Source organism: Pyricularia oryzae, chromosome 5 (assembly GCF_000002495.2).
Source record: "Pyricularia oryzae 70-15 chromosome 5, whole genome shotgun sequence".
Classification (NCBI taxonomy): Eukaryota; Fungi; Ascomycota; class Sordariomycetes; order Magnaporthales; family Pyriculariaceae; genus Pyricularia; species Pyricularia oryzae.
In genome coordinates, this window is record NC_017852.1 from 2,459,732 (window position 1) to 2,478,551 (window position 18,820).

The following is an 18,820-nucleotide window of genomic DNA, read 5'->3' on the forward strand; positions in this document are numbered from 1 at the left end:
TCGAGTGAGCTTGCGACGGCGGTGATGAAACTATCCAGTAGTTATGGTGTGATTATAAATGTGGTGAGACCGGCGACGACATATGATGATTGAGATTGCCAAGTCAAATGTCGTTTATCCTGTTCTTATATACTCCTCTTCGCGCTCATACCCAATGGCCAAGGGAGCCCAGTCCTGACAGTTGTTCAAGGTTTCCGAAACGCGTAACCACCGCTCATGAACACCCCCCGTCCCCCGTTGGAAACCATCTCAAACTGTGGAGCGGGGCCTGAGACTCGAGTCGGGATGGCAAGCGTCTAGAATTTGATCCCCTTGCTGACACGCAAGCTCTGTAGAAAGACCTGGAGCTACGTCGTAGTCAACAACATGCCGCTATACTAGAGGCCAGATAAGCCCGGCAAAGGTAGCAGAGGTCTTGAGTCTGCAGGTCGATTTAGAGTTTGCGGGTATTAATATACCCATGTTCTGTTACCCGATTCAGCACCGCCTGCTTTGCCCTGACTGATTGCAAACACTAAGGCTGTTTCATATCTACATTCTTTTGGTACGTGCCTTTTTTTAGTAAACTAAACATGTACAGTAGCCAATTTCACTGGGCGCGAGGAGATATAAGCGCCGTTTAAAGTTTCGCGAGACTTGTCATGTCCGCAAAGAGGCTAGACGTGACCCCAGGTCGCGACAAAATACAAGCTTCAGGACAAGCATCGCATAACCCCACCCTTATCCAAGCTCCCGGGTCGATCTGTCACCCGATCATGGCCGTCGCCCCCATCCCAACTTTCAAGCCCCAACCCCGAGCCACCTGGCCCTGAGCTCCTCCAACCACTCCCTCCTCAGCGTGGCACCGCCATCCATGTAGACGGCAGCCAGATCCCTGGCCTCGGCGTCGATGGGCCACGCGCGGTACATGTCGTGGGCCGGGTTGCAGGCGTTGGCGGCCAGGCCAGGCTGCAGTGTACGGTCGCGCACCATGGCCAGGCACTCGCCGCACCAGTGCGTCTGGTAGCAGACCTCGCAAAAGTATAGCTCCTCGACTTCCGAGGCGTCGCGCCTGCAATTGTTGCACGTGTACGCCCAGCTCCCCTGCTCTACGTTGAGGGCTAGCACGTCGCCCGGCATCGTCTTGCGTCGGATCAGGTGGCCTGGCCCTGGTGGTGCTAGGAGTGCTGTTGTCGTTGTCGTTTCTGGTTCTCCGGTGGACCTTGCCAGTGTTTCCGGTTCCTGCTCTTCTTTTTCTGCTGTGTGGTTGACGGTTTGCTGCACTTCTTCGTCTTTGCTGTCTTGCTCCTTTGCCTCGTCGTTGACTGGCTCCTGTATTCTGACCTTTTTAGGTCTTGCTTCTTCCTTCTCCTCTCCCTCCACATCCTCCCAAGAATCGTCTGTATCCGCTATTTCGCTGTACTCTGCCTCGTCCTGTTGCACATCATCCTCTTTCGTCGCTTCGTCATCATCATCACCAACACCTTGTTCCTGCTCGCTCTCCTCATCTTTGTCCTCCCCTTCAGGCTCATAGGTCTCTAGTGGTTGAAACAAAATAGCCAACAGCGCCGCGGCGTTCTTCCTATCCCCTGCATGAAACAAGCTCACGGCCAACGTGGCCATGCCGCTGGTGTCGTTTGCCGGATCGTCGTCGTCCAAACTCTTCATCTCCTCGAGCAGTCGCGCTTTGAACGACTCTCTCCATGCATTTTCGTCAGCTTTGAGAAAGTCCCTCAGCCAACGACCCCACAGCAGTGCTGGGTAGTCCTTGTGGAAGAAGTCGAAGCCCTCGAATCCCTCGGCCGTGCTCGTGGGCACGCTGACGGCAAGCATCTTGATCTTGTTTGCAAACACCGTCGCCTTGGTCATCCCGCGGCCCTCGTCCCAAGTCGCCACCGCCTTGTCGTAGTACAGCCCCGCCAGCTTGTTGACGGCCCAGCTGCGCTCAGTTTCCCACGATCGCTGCAGCTCGGGTGAGAGCTGCTTGAGCGAGTCCAGGAGTCGCTCGCCCAGCCGGATGACCTGGTCGGCGCAATCGTCATACCACTGGTTGTAAAACCACATCAGGTGGTATGACCACCATGACACGTTCCTCGCGTCGTCCCTGGAGCTGCTCTTCAGGACCTGCTCCTCCACCACGCCCAGAGCGTCGAGCACCCACGTTGGCTGTCCTTTTTGGCGGCAGGCCTCACCCAACTCGCCCAAGATATACTCTCCCCCCAGCAGAAGCCGCACAAACCAGCTGTACCCGCGTTCATCATCGGTGCTCTGCCTGTTCAGCCAGTCGAAAATGTACATCAGATGGTCCCAGTCGTCCCTACGCCACAGGGCCTCGATGTAGCGTACCTGCGCAAGCAGACTGTACGCGTCGATCTGGATGCCGAGCTCGGCCGCCTCGAACGAGGCATCCTCATCCCCCAGCTGCGCGGCCCACTCCGCGATACGGGGGTACAGAAAAGCCCCGATGCTCTTCATACCTTCGGGCAGGGACTCGATCGCTCGCCTCTGCCAGTCAATTGCCTCTTGGTATTCTTCCATGCTTCCGTGGCAGCGGGCTCTACCTTCCATCGCAACCCAAGCGTCCTTGGGGCTGAGCTGGATGGCCATGTCATAATGCGCGATGGCTTCGGTAAAGTGTTTTCCCTCCATGAGCATCCACCCTAGGCAGGTGTGCCAGTGCGTATCCCGCTCTAGTCCGGCCCACATCGCAACGTGCTTGAGATGGGAGGAAGTGGCCCGCCTCAGAAACGTTATATTGTCGTAAGCGTAGTCTAGACCTTCTAGCTGGGTCGAAATTTCACCTGTCTCGGCCTGCAAAATGTGTCAATCGTCAGTGTATGCTTTCAACTCTCGGTCGTCCATAGCGGTCTGTTTTGACTCTACTTACCAAACTTAGCCATCCTTCCATCAACCAACACGGGAAGTAGCCTTTGACACGATATTCATCGCTGTCATAGCCCGGTTTAGTGAGCCAGCTGTTGCTGGCCGCCATCATGACGCATTTCAGCAGCTCGGCATAGCTTTCTGACGCAGCCTGAATCCAAACTCGAGCTTTTTGGTCGAGGTCCACGCTGGTACTGCGCGAAGTTGCCTCGCGGAACCAAGTCTGTACGAGCTTCAGATTCTCCACACTCGTCACCCAATTCCGAGAAAAGGCGCTCTCGCTGGAGCGTGTGCCATCAAGGTCATAGTCCTGGTTTGCCAAAACAAAGCAAACCGATCCCCGTTTAGTACCAAAGAGCCAATAAAGGCCTTTGATGATCTTGCCAAACTCCAAGTCCGAAACCTTTTCGAGGTCTACACGACGAAGGTGGAAGCCGAGGTAGTTGAGAGGATAATCAACCAGGTACTTGCTGTGATCTTTGAGCGAGTATTCCAGCATGAAGACTTCAAGGCACATCATGGTAATTTCAATATGCACCCTTTCGGTCTCCGGGATGATGGCGTGCACCAACTTGGTACGGTTCCGGGAGCGACCTTCCCGCTGTAGGTAGTCCTTAAAACGGGCGTGGCAAAAGGTGATCTCGGTCTTGATCTGAGCGTCGTTGAGGTATGTCTGATACTGTGTCGTCGTGTTTTGTCGGCGAAGTTGTACTTCCCATGATGTGCGGAGGCGGTGCGAGGCGACGGGCGCGAAGATTTCTTGGTTGTCACTGTCATCGGCGCCAGTGTCTTCGTCTTCGTCATCCCCGGTAAAATCAAACCCATCCTCCTCGTCGTCGGACTGGTCAGACCCATCGTCATTCCCCTTCTCGTCACCAGAGCCTTCGAGTTCGTTTTCCTCTTCGTCATCATCCTGTATCTCATCTGGGTCTTGGTCGCCAGGGAATCGCAGATCGAAAACGGCCGAAAGTACACCCCGAGTCCTCTCCCAGAGCAGCAGGTTGGGTTTCCTGTCCGGCAGACTTAAAAACTCGTTCAGCTCGCCAAAACGAAGCGGCCGCTGCACATAGACCACATAAAGCAACATCTTCCTGAGCAACTGGTGCCCGAGATCCTTGTCACTCGCCATACGGTCCAGCACCGATTCGATCATATCATCGAGTGTTTCGGGTGGTTCGCGGAGGATTTCTTCGATTTGCGCAAGGTCCTTATTAAGGATCATCTTGATCAGCAACCTCGCCCACAGGAACACGCCATCGGCACCGGCGAGAATGCGTTTCTTGATGCGCGCGCCCGCGGCGTTGGCATCCTGTTTCCCGCGCGGCTTCATCTTTCGCATACGCCGCAGGATTTCGACGTCCTCAAGTCTCCGCCGCACGTAGCTGTCAATGTCGTTTTGGTTCTTTGTTTTGTCGACCTTGATGAGGTAGAACTTTTCCTGTCGCGTAAAATCCATATCGTTGCGCAAGTCGTTGCGTCCCACTACTGCGAACTGTATTGATACGCGGTCCGTCGAGCGTGACGCTGATACGAGTCGTTTGAGGAAGCCGAGAATGATTTGTCTTGTTTCGCGGGGGGCTTCGTCCAACCCGTCGATGATGATCGTTGCCTTGGTCGGAACTGGCTCCTTGCCGTTATAATAGCTCAGGAAAAGATTCTCCCACGTATCTTCGGGCGTAAACGTGGGATTTTTGTTGCCCTTGCACGCTGCAGCTACGTGGGCTTTGAAATGAGCATCCTGTTCGCACAGCTGCCAGGCCAGCGTTTTTAATATGTTGTTGGCATTCCGAAGATCCTTGTTGTTTTCCTTGACGAAGAAATAGGCCACGGAACTATCTCGCGTGTACTCGGGGTCAATCAGATTCTCTGTCAATTGCATCGTAATCCAGGTGGATAGGTAGGATTTGCCCGAGCCTGGCCCACCAAAGATCCAAAGAATGCTGGCTTGGTGCTTGATCCATGATTGGAAAATGGGCTCGTCTCTTAGCCAAGCCTAGATTTGAAGTTGGGCGTCAGTACCGAGACAGCCAGCAATACACCCGTGGATAGCTGGCAAAACTCACACCAGTGCCTTGAAGTAGATCCTTCTTGATTCGGTGATAAGTCTCTTGCACCTCATGCACAGCGGTAGTTCCACATAGGATACGTTCTAATCTTTCTTGGATCTGTGCTGCCGTCTCCTGCTCTTGTCCTTCTATGGGCATGTCAGTGTCTACTTTCAGATATCAACCGTGCCGAATCATGATCCATCCACCCACCTTTTATGGCGGTTTGGACCGCTTGTATATCATTCCTGATATCAGCCGTGTTTGTGTCTTGCTTGTCCTCAATCTTCTGGGCAGTAGCCAGAGTCAAGGAGACTTCGATCAAGTGTTCGTTTGCCACAAGCTTGTTGAAATCGCCGATAATTTTTGTGGTCTTTTCATCCTTGCCGAGGAACGTAACTCTTAGATATTGACCTAATTCCCGCAGATGATTCGGGTCAGCATTTTTATCAGCGGTAGCGCTCTGCACCCTGAAAGAGGGAGACACTTACGAAAGTGCGATCCCCGAATAAGGGCCTCAGAACGGCCGATTACTCGCAACACGCTGAGAGTCGTGTCGCAAAGTCAGCATAAGAATGATTATAAATTCAAGGATTTCTCAGCCATGCCGCACTCACCAGACCAGTATTGCAATCACTTGGTCCTTCAGGATTGAATGCAAAGGTGCTTGCATCAGGACTTTTAGCCTGTCCAGAAAGCGTTTCAACTCGCCAAAAACCTCTTCAACCCAATCAAATGCATTGGAGACGTTTTCGCAACTCTAACACATCATTGTGCAAACAGTCAGCCAGTCTTGAATTTTTTTTTAAAAAAAAAGTCACGCCCCAAATTCTCGGCGCAAAAACAGAACAAACGCACCCGAACAAGATGCAACAATGCCCCAAACACAGCACTGGCCGGGATGCCAACAGCATCCGCCGATGCGCTCAAGGGCGTGATTCCAATCTTGAGCGCGGCGACGAGCGGCGGGACAAAGGCGCTGAGCTTGCGCCACAACCCGCCTCGCTTATTGCGGAAATCACGAAATGCTTGGTCCGATGCCTCGATCTCGGTGAGCAGGTCGTCTGGGGTCAGCACATCCCGCATGCGTTCCAGCATCTTGCGATCGAGCGCGCGCTTCGTGTCCCGCTCGTACTCGGCCAGGGCCGAAGCCCACATCTCTGATAGCTCTGGTTCTGTGGCCATTCTGCGGGGGGACGGGACCCGTCCTTGTTTGGCTGTTTTGGGATAGAGGGGAGAAGGAGCAAACGAGAACAAGTCGAAAGGGGCTGGGGCTGGGAAACTAGAAATGGGGGAAGGACCATATCGTGGTTTCCTCCTAGGACTTTCTACCCCGCCTGTCTATCCCATATTGGCTCCATGAAGTGCGGCTGATCGAACAGCCTTACCTCCATGCCGATTGTCATGGGGTCCGCCGTCGCAGCGTGATAATGCTGTTGGCAGCGACTTGCATTAGGCAACCCTTTTGCGCTGTAGTGATTGGCTAATTGTCGCCCCCAAAAGCAGGGGTGGGCGCTTACTGTACTGATTGTGCTTGGTGTGGCCGGCATCTGTTTATGGAAAGTTTAGCATCACGTCCTGAGTTTCTTGGATCTCAAACTCGACGGTCGTTTCTTCAATACCAGTGGAACAAAAACGGCTGCAAAATCGTGCATAGGACCATAGCCACTGGAATATGCGGGATTGCAACTGCTCTCTGGTACCTCACTGGCTTGACTGCTGGAGAGCGATTGGATCCAAAGTAGCTGGCTTGTGATCGGTAGTTTTCATCAAAGGTTAATTGTTTAATCTAAGTCGCAAATAGTAGGCTTGTGTCACAGCTGGAACGTGGAGGCTGTTTCAAGGCTGTGCAAACAGTTGAGCGGGATAGCTCCCGACCCTTGCTTTGATGGCGAGAGCCATACACGTGCCCACCAACTAGCATTCAGGCGCTGGCACGAGCAATCCCAATTTGTAGATTCCCTCATTCTCTCTGCGAAGTCCATCTTCAGTTCAATTTCAAAGCCTGTTTGGCAACTTTCACTTCTGACATGCGGCCACGGCGCCGGCCCATGACAAGTGGAGCACTCACAAAGAAAATCTTGCAAGATGTAACAAACGTTTTTGACAGCTTGATGAAGTTTGCAAAGCCCAGCACCTCCGTACAGATGGAAGAGATTTTTATATATAAGCCTGATGGGGGCTCTAGTCTATGGGGAATTTAGTAAGGAATCGACAGAAACGGTGATACACAAGACCTACACTGCGCTCTACGACTTAAAAAGTCCCTGATTACATCCAAATTACCTAGGTCTCTTGACTGTTTTTTTTTTCTGCAAGCCAGCCGTATGCTGCGCCAAGATCAATCCATAAAAACCAAAAAGAAAAGAAGAGAAATGTGAAAGAGGGGGAAGGAAGATTAAAATAATGAAGAGAATAATTAAGAAAAAAAAGAAAGAAGAGAAAAAAAAAAAAAAAAAAAAAACTTACAATTCTGGGAGCTACTGCTTGAATCTCTCGCCTGTACAGCTTGTCTAGCTTGTCTAGACGGTTTGTCAGTTGGGAAATTCAGGGTACACCAGTCGCGTCAGGATAAACGAATGGGCCTCCGACGGCCTCTGAGGCTCCCTCCGTCTTAGTTGCCAGCGGTGTCTTCCATGGCTGCGACCTTTTCCACAAGTGCAAAATGTCCCATGCCAGCCGCCCAATGCAGTACCGTCTCGCTGGAGCCGGCCAGCCTGCAGTTCGGGTCCGCTCCAGCCCGCAGGAGAGCGATCATGGCGGCTGGATCTCTGCACCTCTGCAGCGGCGAAAAGCCCTCGCCGTCTTTCGCATCAACATCGACGGCATTGGTGTTGAGAAGCTGCTGAATGACGGCGAGGTGGTTGTTGATGACCGCCAGGTGCAGCGCCGTGGTGTTCGACGGGCCCGTGGTGCGCAGCTTGGGGTTTGCACCGCTGCGGAGCAGGAACCGAACCTGGGACGTGTGGCCCATTTCCGCGGCTTCGTGCAGTGCTGTTTTCCCGTCAAACATTGGCTCGGCGGCACGCGACTGATAATTGACGTCGGCGCCGGCGTCGATGAGCCTTTGGGACTCTTCCGGGTCCCCACGTCTCGACTCTTGGACGAGCCTGCGGGATGGGTTTTTCGAACGCCAGCGGGAAAGCTTGGCCAGAATTGGGTGATTTGGGACTGGGCGTCCACCCGAGAGTGTATCGTTGACAATAATACCGGCTTGTGGAGACACAGGCCCTGGGTCGGATGAGGTATGCTTGATGCTGGAGTCGTCACTCTTCAATTTATTGGGTCTAAACAACACCCGCGCGGTCAGCCACTGAGACACCATCAATAGAGAATCCGGATTCCTCAGCTGTCAATGAGGCCGCTTATATGGCAAGGTCCCATACCTGCTATCTTGGAGCAGCCTTAGGTAGATCAAGCGGTTCCTGAGCTGATCGCGATGCTCCATTATTTCTGCACGCTGTATCATGTAGATCAGGCGGCGGCAGAACTTGTAAGACTGTATGCTGCTGGCGTGCTTGGTGGCGAAATCGTAGACGATTTTCAGGCAGCAATGCGCTCCCTGGATGTTGTCCACGAGGGCTTGATTGCCGCCATTTCCAGCGAGACCATTACTTTCTTCTCTGAGATGTATGATTTGAAGGTATCCTTCTGCAGCTTTGACGTCAAGAACCAGGTTCCGGATGGCCTCGGGTACGTTTTTGAACTCTTGGGATAGGTCGTAAGCCGTTCCCAAGGTGCTGAAGATTCTTGTTACAATTTGGAGGCATACGGTGAGCAGAGATAGAGCCGTGAAATCGGCCATGTGGGCCGATGACCAAGAGGATAGGTGCCTTGCTAGAGAAGGTAGACGAGGGAAAACGTAGGGCAAAGTGAATAGGCAGCGAATAAAGTGAGTTATCGCAAAGGATAAGTTGTGATATCAAAGTGGAGGCCCAGAGTTGGATCAAAGCAAACTAAAGACGAAGAAGTTGGGAGTAGGAGGAACTGGAGGGAAGATGTGTATCAATACATAGATTGTCTTGGTCTGACGGAATTTGTTAGCTCGGCAGTGGTGGACTGGATGGGATAAGTAGGCAAGAGACGCGTAAGGGGGATGGGCAGACGGTCGGTCTTTTAAGCACTGCACTGCCCCTCCTCGGAACCTTTTTTTTTTCTAGATCGCGAAAGCACGGCGATCTTGGACAAAACGAACTCATACGATGAAACAAAAAAAAGCAGTACTCTTGGCAGCCTCAGGGCAGAAAAAGCTGAAGTGTGCGGCACAACACCACATTACTGGTTGAAGGCCTCCCCGTTGTTGTTGACGACCAAAAGCTGGCGGGACACATCAACAAGGCAAATACAATTGCACTGCCACCGACGCCAAGAGATTCTCCTGCGAGATTGGTACGGTACGGCCCAGGACCAGCTTGCCGGAACGTGGAGCAGGCGCTGGAGACGGGTTCTAGACCTAGGTCTGAGGGATGTGCAAAATGGCCGACATGCTTGGCGATGGTGAGGTGACGAAATAGGGACTTTTTTCTATTCGCCGGGGAGGCAGCCGACTCACACAACAATCCTCATCACTGGTGAAATGGATTCTCTTCAAATGCAAATGACCATGTTGGCGTCATCGACCGAAGCTCTCCTCCAATGAAGGTGCGCCAATCCGCCATCTGAGGCTGATGCTCCGACGCCCATTTCCTGCCGCCACTGGCGAATAGAGAGCATGAAGGCGGATGGATATTCGAATTTGTTTTACCGGCACCAGCGTCACTTTTGGTCTACTTTATTGATCTTTGTCCGTGCTCTAATTAACGCCTCCTCTCAAAGCAAACTTGGATTCCAGTCTCTGCGTTGTGCAGCCCCAAAGATCAAGGATAGAACACACAGTACGGGTAGTATTGAGCGTTCAAGACAGTTTCCATTTGGTTTTTTGAAGAGCTATAAATTCATTCAGGACATAGAAATATTGCGTACTTAATTTTTACCCTTTTGCAAGCAATGCTCGTGACTTTGTTTGCATCGGTGCCTTGGAAGTCTCCTTTGTATGCAGGCCCTAGTTTCAGACTAGAACAGTTCTAGAACTAGACCTAGTATTTGATCTGCGGGGTTGACAACAATGTGTACCTTTATCAGTCACGTACAGCAAGCCCGACGCCAGCCACAACGGTCTGGACGCTGCAAATCTTCAAGTTTTTCTTTTCTCAATCAGTCCATCTTCACATGACCACTTCCCCTTTCCCACGACAGCCCGTTTCTTTTTGTTTTATCTCGCTCGGGTTCTGAGCCGCTTGCCCCGGGATGACTGAACACCAACCAAATAAGCCAGGGGTTAATGTTTTCCGACTGCCGGATGCTTCCCATGTACTGGTCCCACTGGCCACGCCGCAACATGCAGCATGACAGGGTTTGGCTTTTGCCACACTTCCTTCTCCCAGTTAGACTGTGTCGAACAGCTTAAAATTGCCAAGCCCAGGGGAAATAATTGTCGACAAGAACCCAAAATTTGTCCGAAGGAAGTGGAATCGCCAAGTTTGAGTATCATGAATTCTCTTTGTCGCAGCCGGCCACTTGGATTACGTCAGACCGAGGAGGCGCTGGGTATGCGAGTTGCTAGAGAATCTTTGCCGAACATTGAATTCCCAGTCCCCAGGGCGTTCGGGTAGAGGAAAGTTGGAGATCAGATTTATAGGCATTTACATAAGCCCGATACATGGCAGCACACTCCGAGAAGCATGAGACTCTTTAACACTGACATGTAGAGCTTCTATAAGTGGTCAGTTGTCCCAGATCATCAAAAAGTTGGCGGCGCATCACACAACAGCCCCTTGTCACGCGGCAGAAACCCGGTCCCGGAGGATTCAAGGAGGATATCCATACACCCAGAGTATCTTCCATCCTGATACCGGCGAGATTTACTTTACACAGGTCGACATCACTCTAGGGAATATAACCATCAATTGGGAGCAGTCGAGGATGACTTAGTTGTGGCTGCGCCACCAACCTGACGGTTCTCATAGGATGTGCAGGGATTGATCGAGATGTTTTGTCGCTGCGACCTGATGAGTTACTATAGTAGAGTGTAAGCTGCTTGTCATTATCCCCACCCCCCTTTTTAATATTCAGACAGGGATCAGTGACAATGTAACCTGTTGGCAGATACCCTTGTATAAGTTAAAGTAGGTGGGGTAAGTGCGGCGTTCGTTCTTTTTTTTTTTTTTTTTTAAAAAAAAAAAAAAAAAAAAAAAAAACACCCCGTTCCTTGAGCACAAAATGAGAAAAATTAAAACATGACGAGAGTGGAGCGCTAACAACGAATAAAGATCATCTATGTAGGTCCCTCTCAAACTGAAAGACTGGCCAAGGCGAGACAATATGTTCGCAATAGGTGAACTGCGTTACGTCGGAAAGCGCACCTCCACTGTAAGTGCCGGTGGGCCCCTCGGTACTGTTGTTAAATGGTAGGTAAGTGGGCCTTGGCTTCGTATTTGTAATACGGCTGGTCGTCAAGATATCATCGCCCAGCTCGGGTCGGACTTTGATAAGCTTCGGTTTCCCACACGGGTGATATTTCCTTCGACCATCCAGGCATCAACTGCGGCTGATGACTCTTTTTTTGGAGGTGTGGCTTGGTGCGTCTTCTCTTGTTTTACTTGTCTCTGTTTCAGTGTACTGACGACCCACGATAATCATGATTTTGTCTCCAAGTCCGAGCTTCCGGCTTTTGATGCGATCGTTACCACACTCAAGGCAGGCTTCCTTTGCTCCAAAGACAAATGTTTACTGTGATGGCAGCCAAGGCAGAATTCATCCAGGCGCGCTTCTCTGGAGATTGATATCTACTTAAAGCCCAGAAGGGACTCGCAGAAAGATGGACGGGAGAGCAAACAAACACAGGACATCACCAGCACAGACAAACAAATCTGAACAAAGCTACAAAGACAAACAATAACCGCACTTACAAACCTACTTCTCGCCAATCAGTATACACCTACACCAGACACTACACACAGCTCTACATTATCTGACTCCATCATCTACCAAAAAAGCCATCCAATAGCACAACTCCTTACAACACCCCTTCTCCCCTTCAGCCCTTACGCCTACCTTGAAACTGACAATCATGCTCCAGCTTAAGCAGCTGCTCATTCTCCTCCCGCTCCTGCCGTATGCGGCGGCACTTCCCACCTTTGGTGCGGAACGTGGGCTTGGATACGCCGAAGCAGGAACCGGGGACGGACTTGGCTCGCTGGACGCGTCGGTGCTGGCCCTCGAGGCACGGCAAAACGGGGCGGACGGTCTCGACAACCAAGACCTAGAAGACGTGGCCCCTTTGCGCAAAAGGGCGGGTGGTACAAACAAGGCAGCGGGCAAGCAAAAGGTGACGACGGCCCCGGCCCCGAAATCCCCACCACCATCATCGTCATCAAACGCGATTACACCACTGCAGCGTTCGGCAACGGCACCCGTGGCGCCATCGCAGCCCAAGCAGCAGCAGCAGCAGGCGGCGGGACCTGCGCCGCTGCAGCGCACACAGACCGCAAAGCCGGACCTCAACAAGGCGCTGCCGATGCCGCCGTTCCCAAAGAACCCGGTCGCACTCCCGCCGATGGTGGACACGGCCGAGAACTCGCCGATACCGAAGCCGCTGAGCATCCCGAGCAAAAAGCCGCTGCCGCCGACTCCGCTCCCCGGGACCGAGGGGAATGCACCGCCGCCGCCGCCCAAGGGGCCAACGGGCCCGGCGCAGCCCCCACAGCGGCCGCCTCGCCCGACGGATCCCAACGTCCTGCCGCCCGGTGGGTTTTTCTGAGCGGTCGGCGTGGCGGCCGATAGACGAACACAGCTTGAAGCCTGTTGGTATTGTTGCTTTTTCCTTTTTTTCTTTTTTTTTTCTTTTGGTACCGCCATGTTTAGATGTGTGGGGATCCCACAGGCTTCCGGATTTAGATTGTGATATTTGGACTTGTGCCAGGCTGTTGCGAGACTTTGGATAGGAGATGTGCCCTTTTAGACTTTTTTTAGATATTTAGTTCGACACAAGCAAGAATATGAGTTTGAAATCATTATAGCATTAATTCCGTGCCAGGCATAGTAGATGTGTTATTAGACGTCGCGGGGATTAAATGCCATAGTAAGCATGTTCGGCATACATCATAAGCTTGCGATACCCGCCTTGTTAGATATCTTATCAATATTGAGCTTGTCGTTCGTAGTTGCCGATGGATCGTGTTGGAGGCTAGCGGCTGAGCATGTGTATGGGGGCGCTCAATATATAACCCGGCATGTGGCCTGATTATGCCAACAAATGCGAGGCATTAAGAATTTGGCTTTGGGATTTTCCTTTACCTCAGATGTAACCACACCACTCGTCAGCACGGCTACGACCCTCATTACTTCCCCATCTCAACCTATTTCTGACTCTTTATGGTCACTCATCTCCAAAATGATATCTTGATCTTGTTGTTCAAAAGTCTGGTACACCGTCTACTACTGGCGGCGACAAAAGGGGTTCCCCATCACCACCAAACAGCATCTTCATTTGGCTAACTCTGGAAAATTGGTCCTGGTCCAAGAGCTTGATTGAAATAGAGGATCCGATCAAGACCCTCGGCTGTGACTGCTGGACCATGGGCCGCGTCTATAACAAGTCAATGATGGATCAAAATCCGGATATTGCTGGCATCGGTGTAAGCCTTTCCCCCCTCCCCCTATCCTCATCATTGTCACAAGTCACTTGACTGAAATTTATTCGCTGTATCTCGAATATTGCAATACTTTTTCTTATCACGATTTATTTTTATCTAGCAGTCGATCTCAGCGATGAAACCGTCTACAGGAATCGGAGAGACGAGTTTACTAATCTTTTCCAGCTCATAGTGCCATGCAGCAACGCACAGCTTGTCCATAATCTTGATCGCCAGCCAGTTTCGCCAGGGAAATTATCAGTGAAATCCTTGGTATATAAGCTGACAATTGTACTACTAGCAACTAGCATTCGACCAATTATATTCTGGACTAGGCTAGAGTTTTTTGACCTTGAAGGCAGTGCTCCGTCACTGCAACCCCAATCGATCCATCACTCCATCCTGACAATTGTCTCAAGCCAACAAAACACGGACTGCTTCCTCATCGTCCCACCTACACTTGATATTTCTATCACCAAACCTGCCCAGGAGCTAACTATTAGGTTCCAGGATAGCAATACTTCCCCGAGTGCCACAAGAAAAGGCCTGGTTTCATCAACGGAACTCATACAGACCCAACCCTCAGGCCTCGATCGAGCGGCGGAGGACCTGGAACTCGGCGGGCATGGCTTCGGCACCGGCACCGGAGTCGGCAATCTTTTCCTGTAAAAGCAGACAAGAAGCAATCAGCCTGTATGTTTCAAGTGACAGCAGCCAATGGCAGAGGAGCACAACAACAACAACAACAAAAAAACTTACAATCTCCTCAACCTTGTCGGCCGACAAGCCGGCAATGCTGTACTCGGTACCGTCGGCGAGTCCAATGACATCGGGCTGGACGCCGGCATCGCACTTGCCGCCGCCCGGCTGCTCGGCGGGGCACGAATCGTCGACGGAGCGCTTCAGGCTGTTGAACCAGTAATGGCCCCCCGTGCGATCGCCGCGGTTTGTGTATGGCAGGCAGATGGAGCGGCTGCCGCCGCTGGAGCCTAGGGTTCCGATGAACCTGCAGGCGCCGCCCGTCCAGCTCTGGGCTGAGATGCGCCAGTTGGTTGGGATCTGTAGAGGGTTTGGAAAACATGTCAGTGTTTTTTTTTCTTTTTTTCTTTGTTACATTATTGATGGCTTTTCGTGGAGAGAAAAAGAAATAGGATGAAGAAACAGAAAAAAAAGGGGGATTCCACGTACGGCCACCACATCCACGCTGACCCTGCCGCTGGAGGCAGACTCGCTAAAAATGCAGCACACCCGCGGGTTGATGTTGGTGCAGGCCCTGTAGCTCCCGTTGCAGCTGTCCAGGGCGTGGCCACGGATGTCGATGGCAGACGCGGTGGCCGCGAGGCCCAGGAGCAGCGAGGAGAAGTGCATGTTTACAAGGTTGCGTGAGAATGAAGAAGCTGGTTGTGGCGATGGAGGAGACGGGGGGCATAATCTTCTCGAGAGTGCAAATATCTCGCCGTCTTTATACTTGCTTCTATACAGCCCTTTTCCAGTCTCTGAGCGAGCTTTCTCCTCTTTTTTTTTGCCAGTGAGGCCCTCCCGTGCCGCATTACCACCTCGCAGATACGCCCTTGGCTGCTTACCACGGTCAAGGTCGTCGTCTATTACCATTACCATTAATGTTTGTTTACTCTGCATAGTCCGACTTCTCGCCGAGTCGGCCATGATGGCCGTTTGCAGACCCCCATAGCGCCGCCCCGCTCCTTACCGCCGAGTTTCGTTCTTTCGGTATCCTTCTTTCGGGGGACAGGGCTGCGAACATGCGGTCCGGCCCATTTATACTAGACACAGACTAGGTTCTAGTATTTAGGCGGGTGAGACTTGGCTTTTCTCACGGGCTGGGCGGACTGAGATGTGACCCCCGGCTTCGAGGGGAATTCGCGGCGTAATTGTGGAAAAAAAAACAAAAAAAACAGCAAAAGCTCGTAAGCACAAATGCTTGGAGGTTATTCCCTAAGCAGTTTTGGCTCACGAAACTGAGGAAGCGTGATGGGATGCCTTGTTGGGAGAGGTAAAGAGGCAGGTGCCACCTGGCTGTGGAAAATTTCAAACTGTCTTGGACATCTCAGGGGAGAAAATTATATGGGTTTTCCGCTACATGTGACTGTACCCATGGAGCAGAGCATACGGGATCCGTCTGCTTTCCCCTAGGTAGGGAAGCAAAGCAAACCAGCCAGGCCAAGCGAGATTCCGTCCGCTTTCCCCTCGGTAGGGAAGCAAAAGCAAACCAGTCAGGCCAAGCGAGATTCCAGGTTGGGCCAATGGTTGTTCGTCGCCTCGCTCCCCGGCTCCACCTCAGGCTCACGTTATCAAATGCACCTCGCTGCCACCGTTCCCTCGCCGTCGCGAGAATTGTAACCCTGTTTTTTCGGGGCCACTCATAATTGAGGCCGATTCGTGATCGCGTTTCCGAGTAACAATATCGCCAATTTTCATTTGCCCAAAATCGAATAAACACTCGAAACGAGCAACAATAAAATCGCAAAATAAAAACAAACAGACAAAACAACGGACAGTCAACATGTCCAACATTCCACATCCCGGCCTGTTTCCCGAATCATCGGGGCCACCTCCACCCTCGCACAACTTTTCCCTATATTTTCTATCTCTGGCCGCCTTTGTCCCAGCATCCATCTCGATCGCGCTTTTGTACCGAGCGGCTTCCCATGAGGACGACAACAATCCCATCCTGCTTTTGTTTGCACTCATGATTGCTCTCGGGGCTACCTTGATTAGCTGGATGGTGGGGAACATGGTCGACACCAACCTATCCGCCGGCGCCATGCAGGTAAAAAAAAAGAAAAATCCAGCAAATACCCCGGGTTGGGGTGGCTGTGTGTAGGCTTGGGAAATTTTGCTGCTGAGAAAAAGAAATTAAAAATCAAAACAGGTCTGGCTTCTCGAATCGGCCACGCAAAACCATCTAAATTCCATCTCCACAATGGCCAAGAGCATCGAGGCGGAGGAGCCCGACAACGCACTGGTGCAAAGCCTGCCGCTGCGGCTTTGCGATCTGAGGGGCGAGCAGCTGGCGGCCGAGGGGGAGTACGGCGTGTTTGCGATGCGCTCCGACGGGCCAAGAGTGCGAGGCCAGCAGAGGGTCTGCGACGAGCTGCAGGCCATATGCCACGAGGTGGAAGTGGAGGTTCGGGCGGCCAGTAAACGCGGGCGCGAGCGCCACGTGGAATCTCTAAAGGGGGAGCAGTAATGTCGAGTAAGTTGAAGGTACCAAAAGAGGCTGAGATAGGAGTAAGCTATACCGAGACCAGTTGTAGGTCTAGTTCAAGTCTAGTTCTAGGTTAGTCTAGTTGGAGATAAATTTAGGTGGTTTTGGCTTGTGGGACCCCCCCATTTCCTGTGCAAGTCATCCGGTCTTGTGGCCCCCTTTGTTCCTGACAACCCCACTGCCATTAATAGCCGTCAGAGGGGCTTGGCATGGGCCATTGCAGCCTAACAGCTCAAGCTACATTTATTTACCTTGCCCAAGGTAGCCAACTATTCCCAGGGTTGATTTCTTAGCCGGCCGGGCGCAAGCAGGCGCAGCGTCGTCAAATCGGTAATTGTAGCCTTGAGCTAGACCGTACCAGCATACATACTATCACGAAACAACCGTGTAGTCAGACTCGCTTAATGTGAATATTCTTGGATGGCTGTAGTAATCTCTAATTTTACCATCTGTCAGGGACAATACGCCAAATTGTTATAGCTGTAGGAAGCAAGCAGTGGTTGTTGTTAAAAAGGACCGTGTACGACCCAAGTTGGACGAGATTTGATGCTTCCATCTGTACAGAACAAACCAGACAATACAAATACAAACCCCACAACAAGAACAAGACAAGAAGAAGAAAAATACGCTTATTATTCACGTATCGACACTTTGACGAACCAACAATGCGCTTCAACCACTTCTTGCTACCTTTGATGGCGGGTTCGGTCGTTTCGGCACCCGTACGCGAGCCGGAACCCAAACATCAGCTCGAGGCGCGGATGAATGTGGGCACGGTGGTTACCTCAGGCGCGGCCGTTTGCGTAGCCTGTGTGGTTGGGGTCGTTGCCTACAAGTCTTACACGGTCGCCGCGAGCACTCTCGAATTCACCAAAGGCCAGTATAGGATCGCCTCGGCCAAATACAGTCTTGACAAGGCTTCTATAGATCAGGCGATGAAGATAGCAAACGATAACCAACAGCACACCATTGGAAAATCCATGGTAAGATGATTAACCAACCCCCCCTCTTTGGTACTTTTTGGTTCTGCCAGTCACTAGGCATCTAGATCCGTTATTACAGATGCTAACCTCTTTTTTTTCAATTACTTTTCAGATGGACCGTCTCACCAGCGTGATCGATATGAAAACCAAGCTTATAGAGGAAAATATTGAACAGATCTTGGAGGCTGAAAAAAATAACAAGGTCGCTCTGGGGTTTCGGAAAAGGATTGTTGATATACAAAAACCTTACCTTGCCGCCCTCGTAGCCGACGCCACTCAGTATCCACTAACTCAAACAACTTCCCAGGCCATCCCGGCTGCGCAAGTCTATTGCGGGGAGTTGGAGAAGCTTCTCGACCAAACCACGGACATAATCGAGGACGTGATAAACAGAAGCCCCAAAACCTCCCCCGCAGGCAGCGCCCAAGGCAGCCCCAGCAGGAGCACTTCCCCCGACGGACGCAATCCCACCTCGGTCGGCACCACCGGCCTCACCAGGACCAACTCCCAGAGCGGACGCCCTCCGTCCTCGGGCGGCTCCGTGAGCCCGACCAACGACCGCGGGCGAACCCAGTCCGTGGTCAGCTCCGGCTCGGCCGGCTCGGCGGGGACCCAAGACTTGAGGAAAGCCGAAAAGGGCAAGGCCGGAATCCCACAGCAGAACCCTCCGACCAGCCAGGGCAAGACGTCGGGCGCCAGCGTGCCGGCACCAGGCCCGGCCGCCGGGTTGACAAGGAGGCCCACCGAGGGCCAGCTCAGGAGGACGGGTTCGACGGCCAGCTTGAAGAGCGGGACCAAGACCCTGCGCCGTCGCATGGTGCCGCTGGTGGTGTTTGACGTCTAGGCCATCCGACCAGCTTTGGTGGCATCAAGCTTGCCGGCGTGGCGGACGATTCGGGCTCTTTTTTTCCCCCCTTGGTTATTCTTTTCTGCAGCATTTCTCGAGACAGGCATGGTTAGCGAGCGTTCACAATTGGCAAGGGAGTTTTGGGTTTATTTTATAGATGAAATATCATTTTGTGGGCATTTATT

At 52.1% G+C, this 18,820-nt stretch overlaps 7 protein-coding genes across 7 annotated transcripts; 4 read left to right on the forward strand and 3 right to left on the reverse strand.

Annotated features, from left to right (window-relative positions):
• Positions 1–453: 453 nt before the first annotated feature.
• On the reverse strand, positions 454–6,278 carry MGG_00567 (uncharacterized protein). Its single transcript, XM_003718432.1, has 7 exons — positions 5,766–6,278; positions 5,525–5,667; positions 5,399–5,451; positions 5,121–5,321; positions 4,926–5,056; positions 2,867–4,855; positions 454–2,790 (listed from the first exon to the last, which is right to left on the reverse strand). The coding sequence occupies exons 1-7, from the start codon at positions 6,090–6,092 to the stop codon at positions 781–783; spliced, it is 4,854 nt and encodes a 1,617-aa protein (XP_003718480.1). The 5' UTR covers positions 6,093–6,278; the 3' UTR covers positions 454–780.
• A 1,243-nt stretch (positions 6,279–7,521) lies between these two features.
• MGG_00566 (uncharacterized protein) lies at positions 7,522–8,712 on the reverse strand (the record flags this gene model as incomplete). Its single annotated transcript, XM_003718433.1, has 2 exons — positions 7,522–8,194; positions 8,294–8,712. 2 exons carry the CDS (start codon positions 8,710–8,712, stop codon positions 7,522–7,524), a joined length of 1,092 nt encoding a protein of 363 aa, XP_003718481.1.
• A 2,956-nt stretch (positions 8,713–11,668) lies between these two features.
• MGG_17426 (uncharacterized protein) lies at positions 11,669–12,742 on the forward strand. Its single transcript, XM_003718434.1, has one exon. The coding sequence runs from the start codon at positions 12,016–12,018 to the stop codon at positions 12,703–12,705; it is 690 nt and encodes a 229-aa protein (XP_003718482.1). The 5' UTR covers positions 11,669–12,015; the 3' UTR covers positions 12,706–12,742.
• Positions 12,743–13,522: 780 nt separating this feature from the next.
• Positions 13,523–13,933, forward strand: MGG_17427 (uncharacterized protein; the record flags this gene model as incomplete). Its single annotated transcript, XM_003718435.1, has 2 exons — positions 13,523–13,582; positions 13,766–13,933. Coding segments are annotated over 2 exons (228 nt in total), but the record flags the coding sequence as incomplete, so codon positions are not given.
• A 228-nt stretch (positions 13,934–14,161) lies between these two features.
• On the reverse strand, positions 14,162–14,947 carry MGG_00565 (uncharacterized protein; the record flags this gene model as incomplete). Its single annotated transcript, XM_003718436.1, has 3 exons — positions 14,162–14,242; positions 14,339–14,638; positions 14,768–14,947. The coding sequence occupies 3 exons, from the start codon at positions 14,945–14,947 to the stop codon at positions 14,162–14,164; spliced, it is 561 nt and encodes a 186-aa protein (XP_003718484.1).
• A 1,153-nt stretch (positions 14,948–16,100) lies between these two features.
• Positions 16,101–16,787, forward strand: MGG_00564 (uncharacterized protein; the record flags this gene model as incomplete). Its single annotated transcript, XM_003718437.1, has 2 exons — positions 16,101–16,367; positions 16,470–16,787. 2 exons carry the CDS (start codon positions 16,101–16,103, stop codon positions 16,785–16,787), a joined length of 585 nt encoding a protein of 194 aa, XP_003718485.1.
• A 683-nt stretch (positions 16,788–17,470) lies between these two features.
• On the forward strand, positions 17,471–18,632 carry MGG_00563 (uncharacterized protein; the record flags this gene model as incomplete). The annotated part of the gene is made up of 2 exons (XM_003718438.1): positions 17,471–17,788; positions 17,901–18,632. 2 exons carry the CDS (start codon positions 17,471–17,473, stop codon positions 18,630–18,632), a joined length of 1,050 nt encoding a protein of 349 aa, XP_003718486.1.
• Positions 18,633–18,820: the final 188 nt, after the last annotated feature.

What these genes read in the sequence shown, in the direction of transcription:
- MGG_00567 (XM_003718432.1), bottom strand. Translation starts at nt 6,092, where the DNA reads ATGGCCACAGAACCAGAGCTATCAGAGATGTGGGCTTCGGCCCTGGCC. An exon ending in ATCTACTTCAAGGCACTGGT is followed by an intron (nt 4,856 to 4,925) that starts GTGAGTTTTGCC and finishes CTTCAAATCTAG; the next exon opens with GCTTGGCTAAGAGACGAGCC. An exon ending in TGGAAGGATGGCTAAGTTTG is followed by an intron (nt 2,791 to 2,866) that starts GTAAGTAGAGTC and finishes CACATTTTGCAG; the next exon opens with GCCGAGACAGGTGAAATTTC.
- MGG_17426 (XM_003718434.1), top strand. Translation starts at nt 12,016, where the DNA reads ATGCTCCAGCTTAAGCAGCTGCTCATTCTCCTCCCGCTCCTGCCGTAT.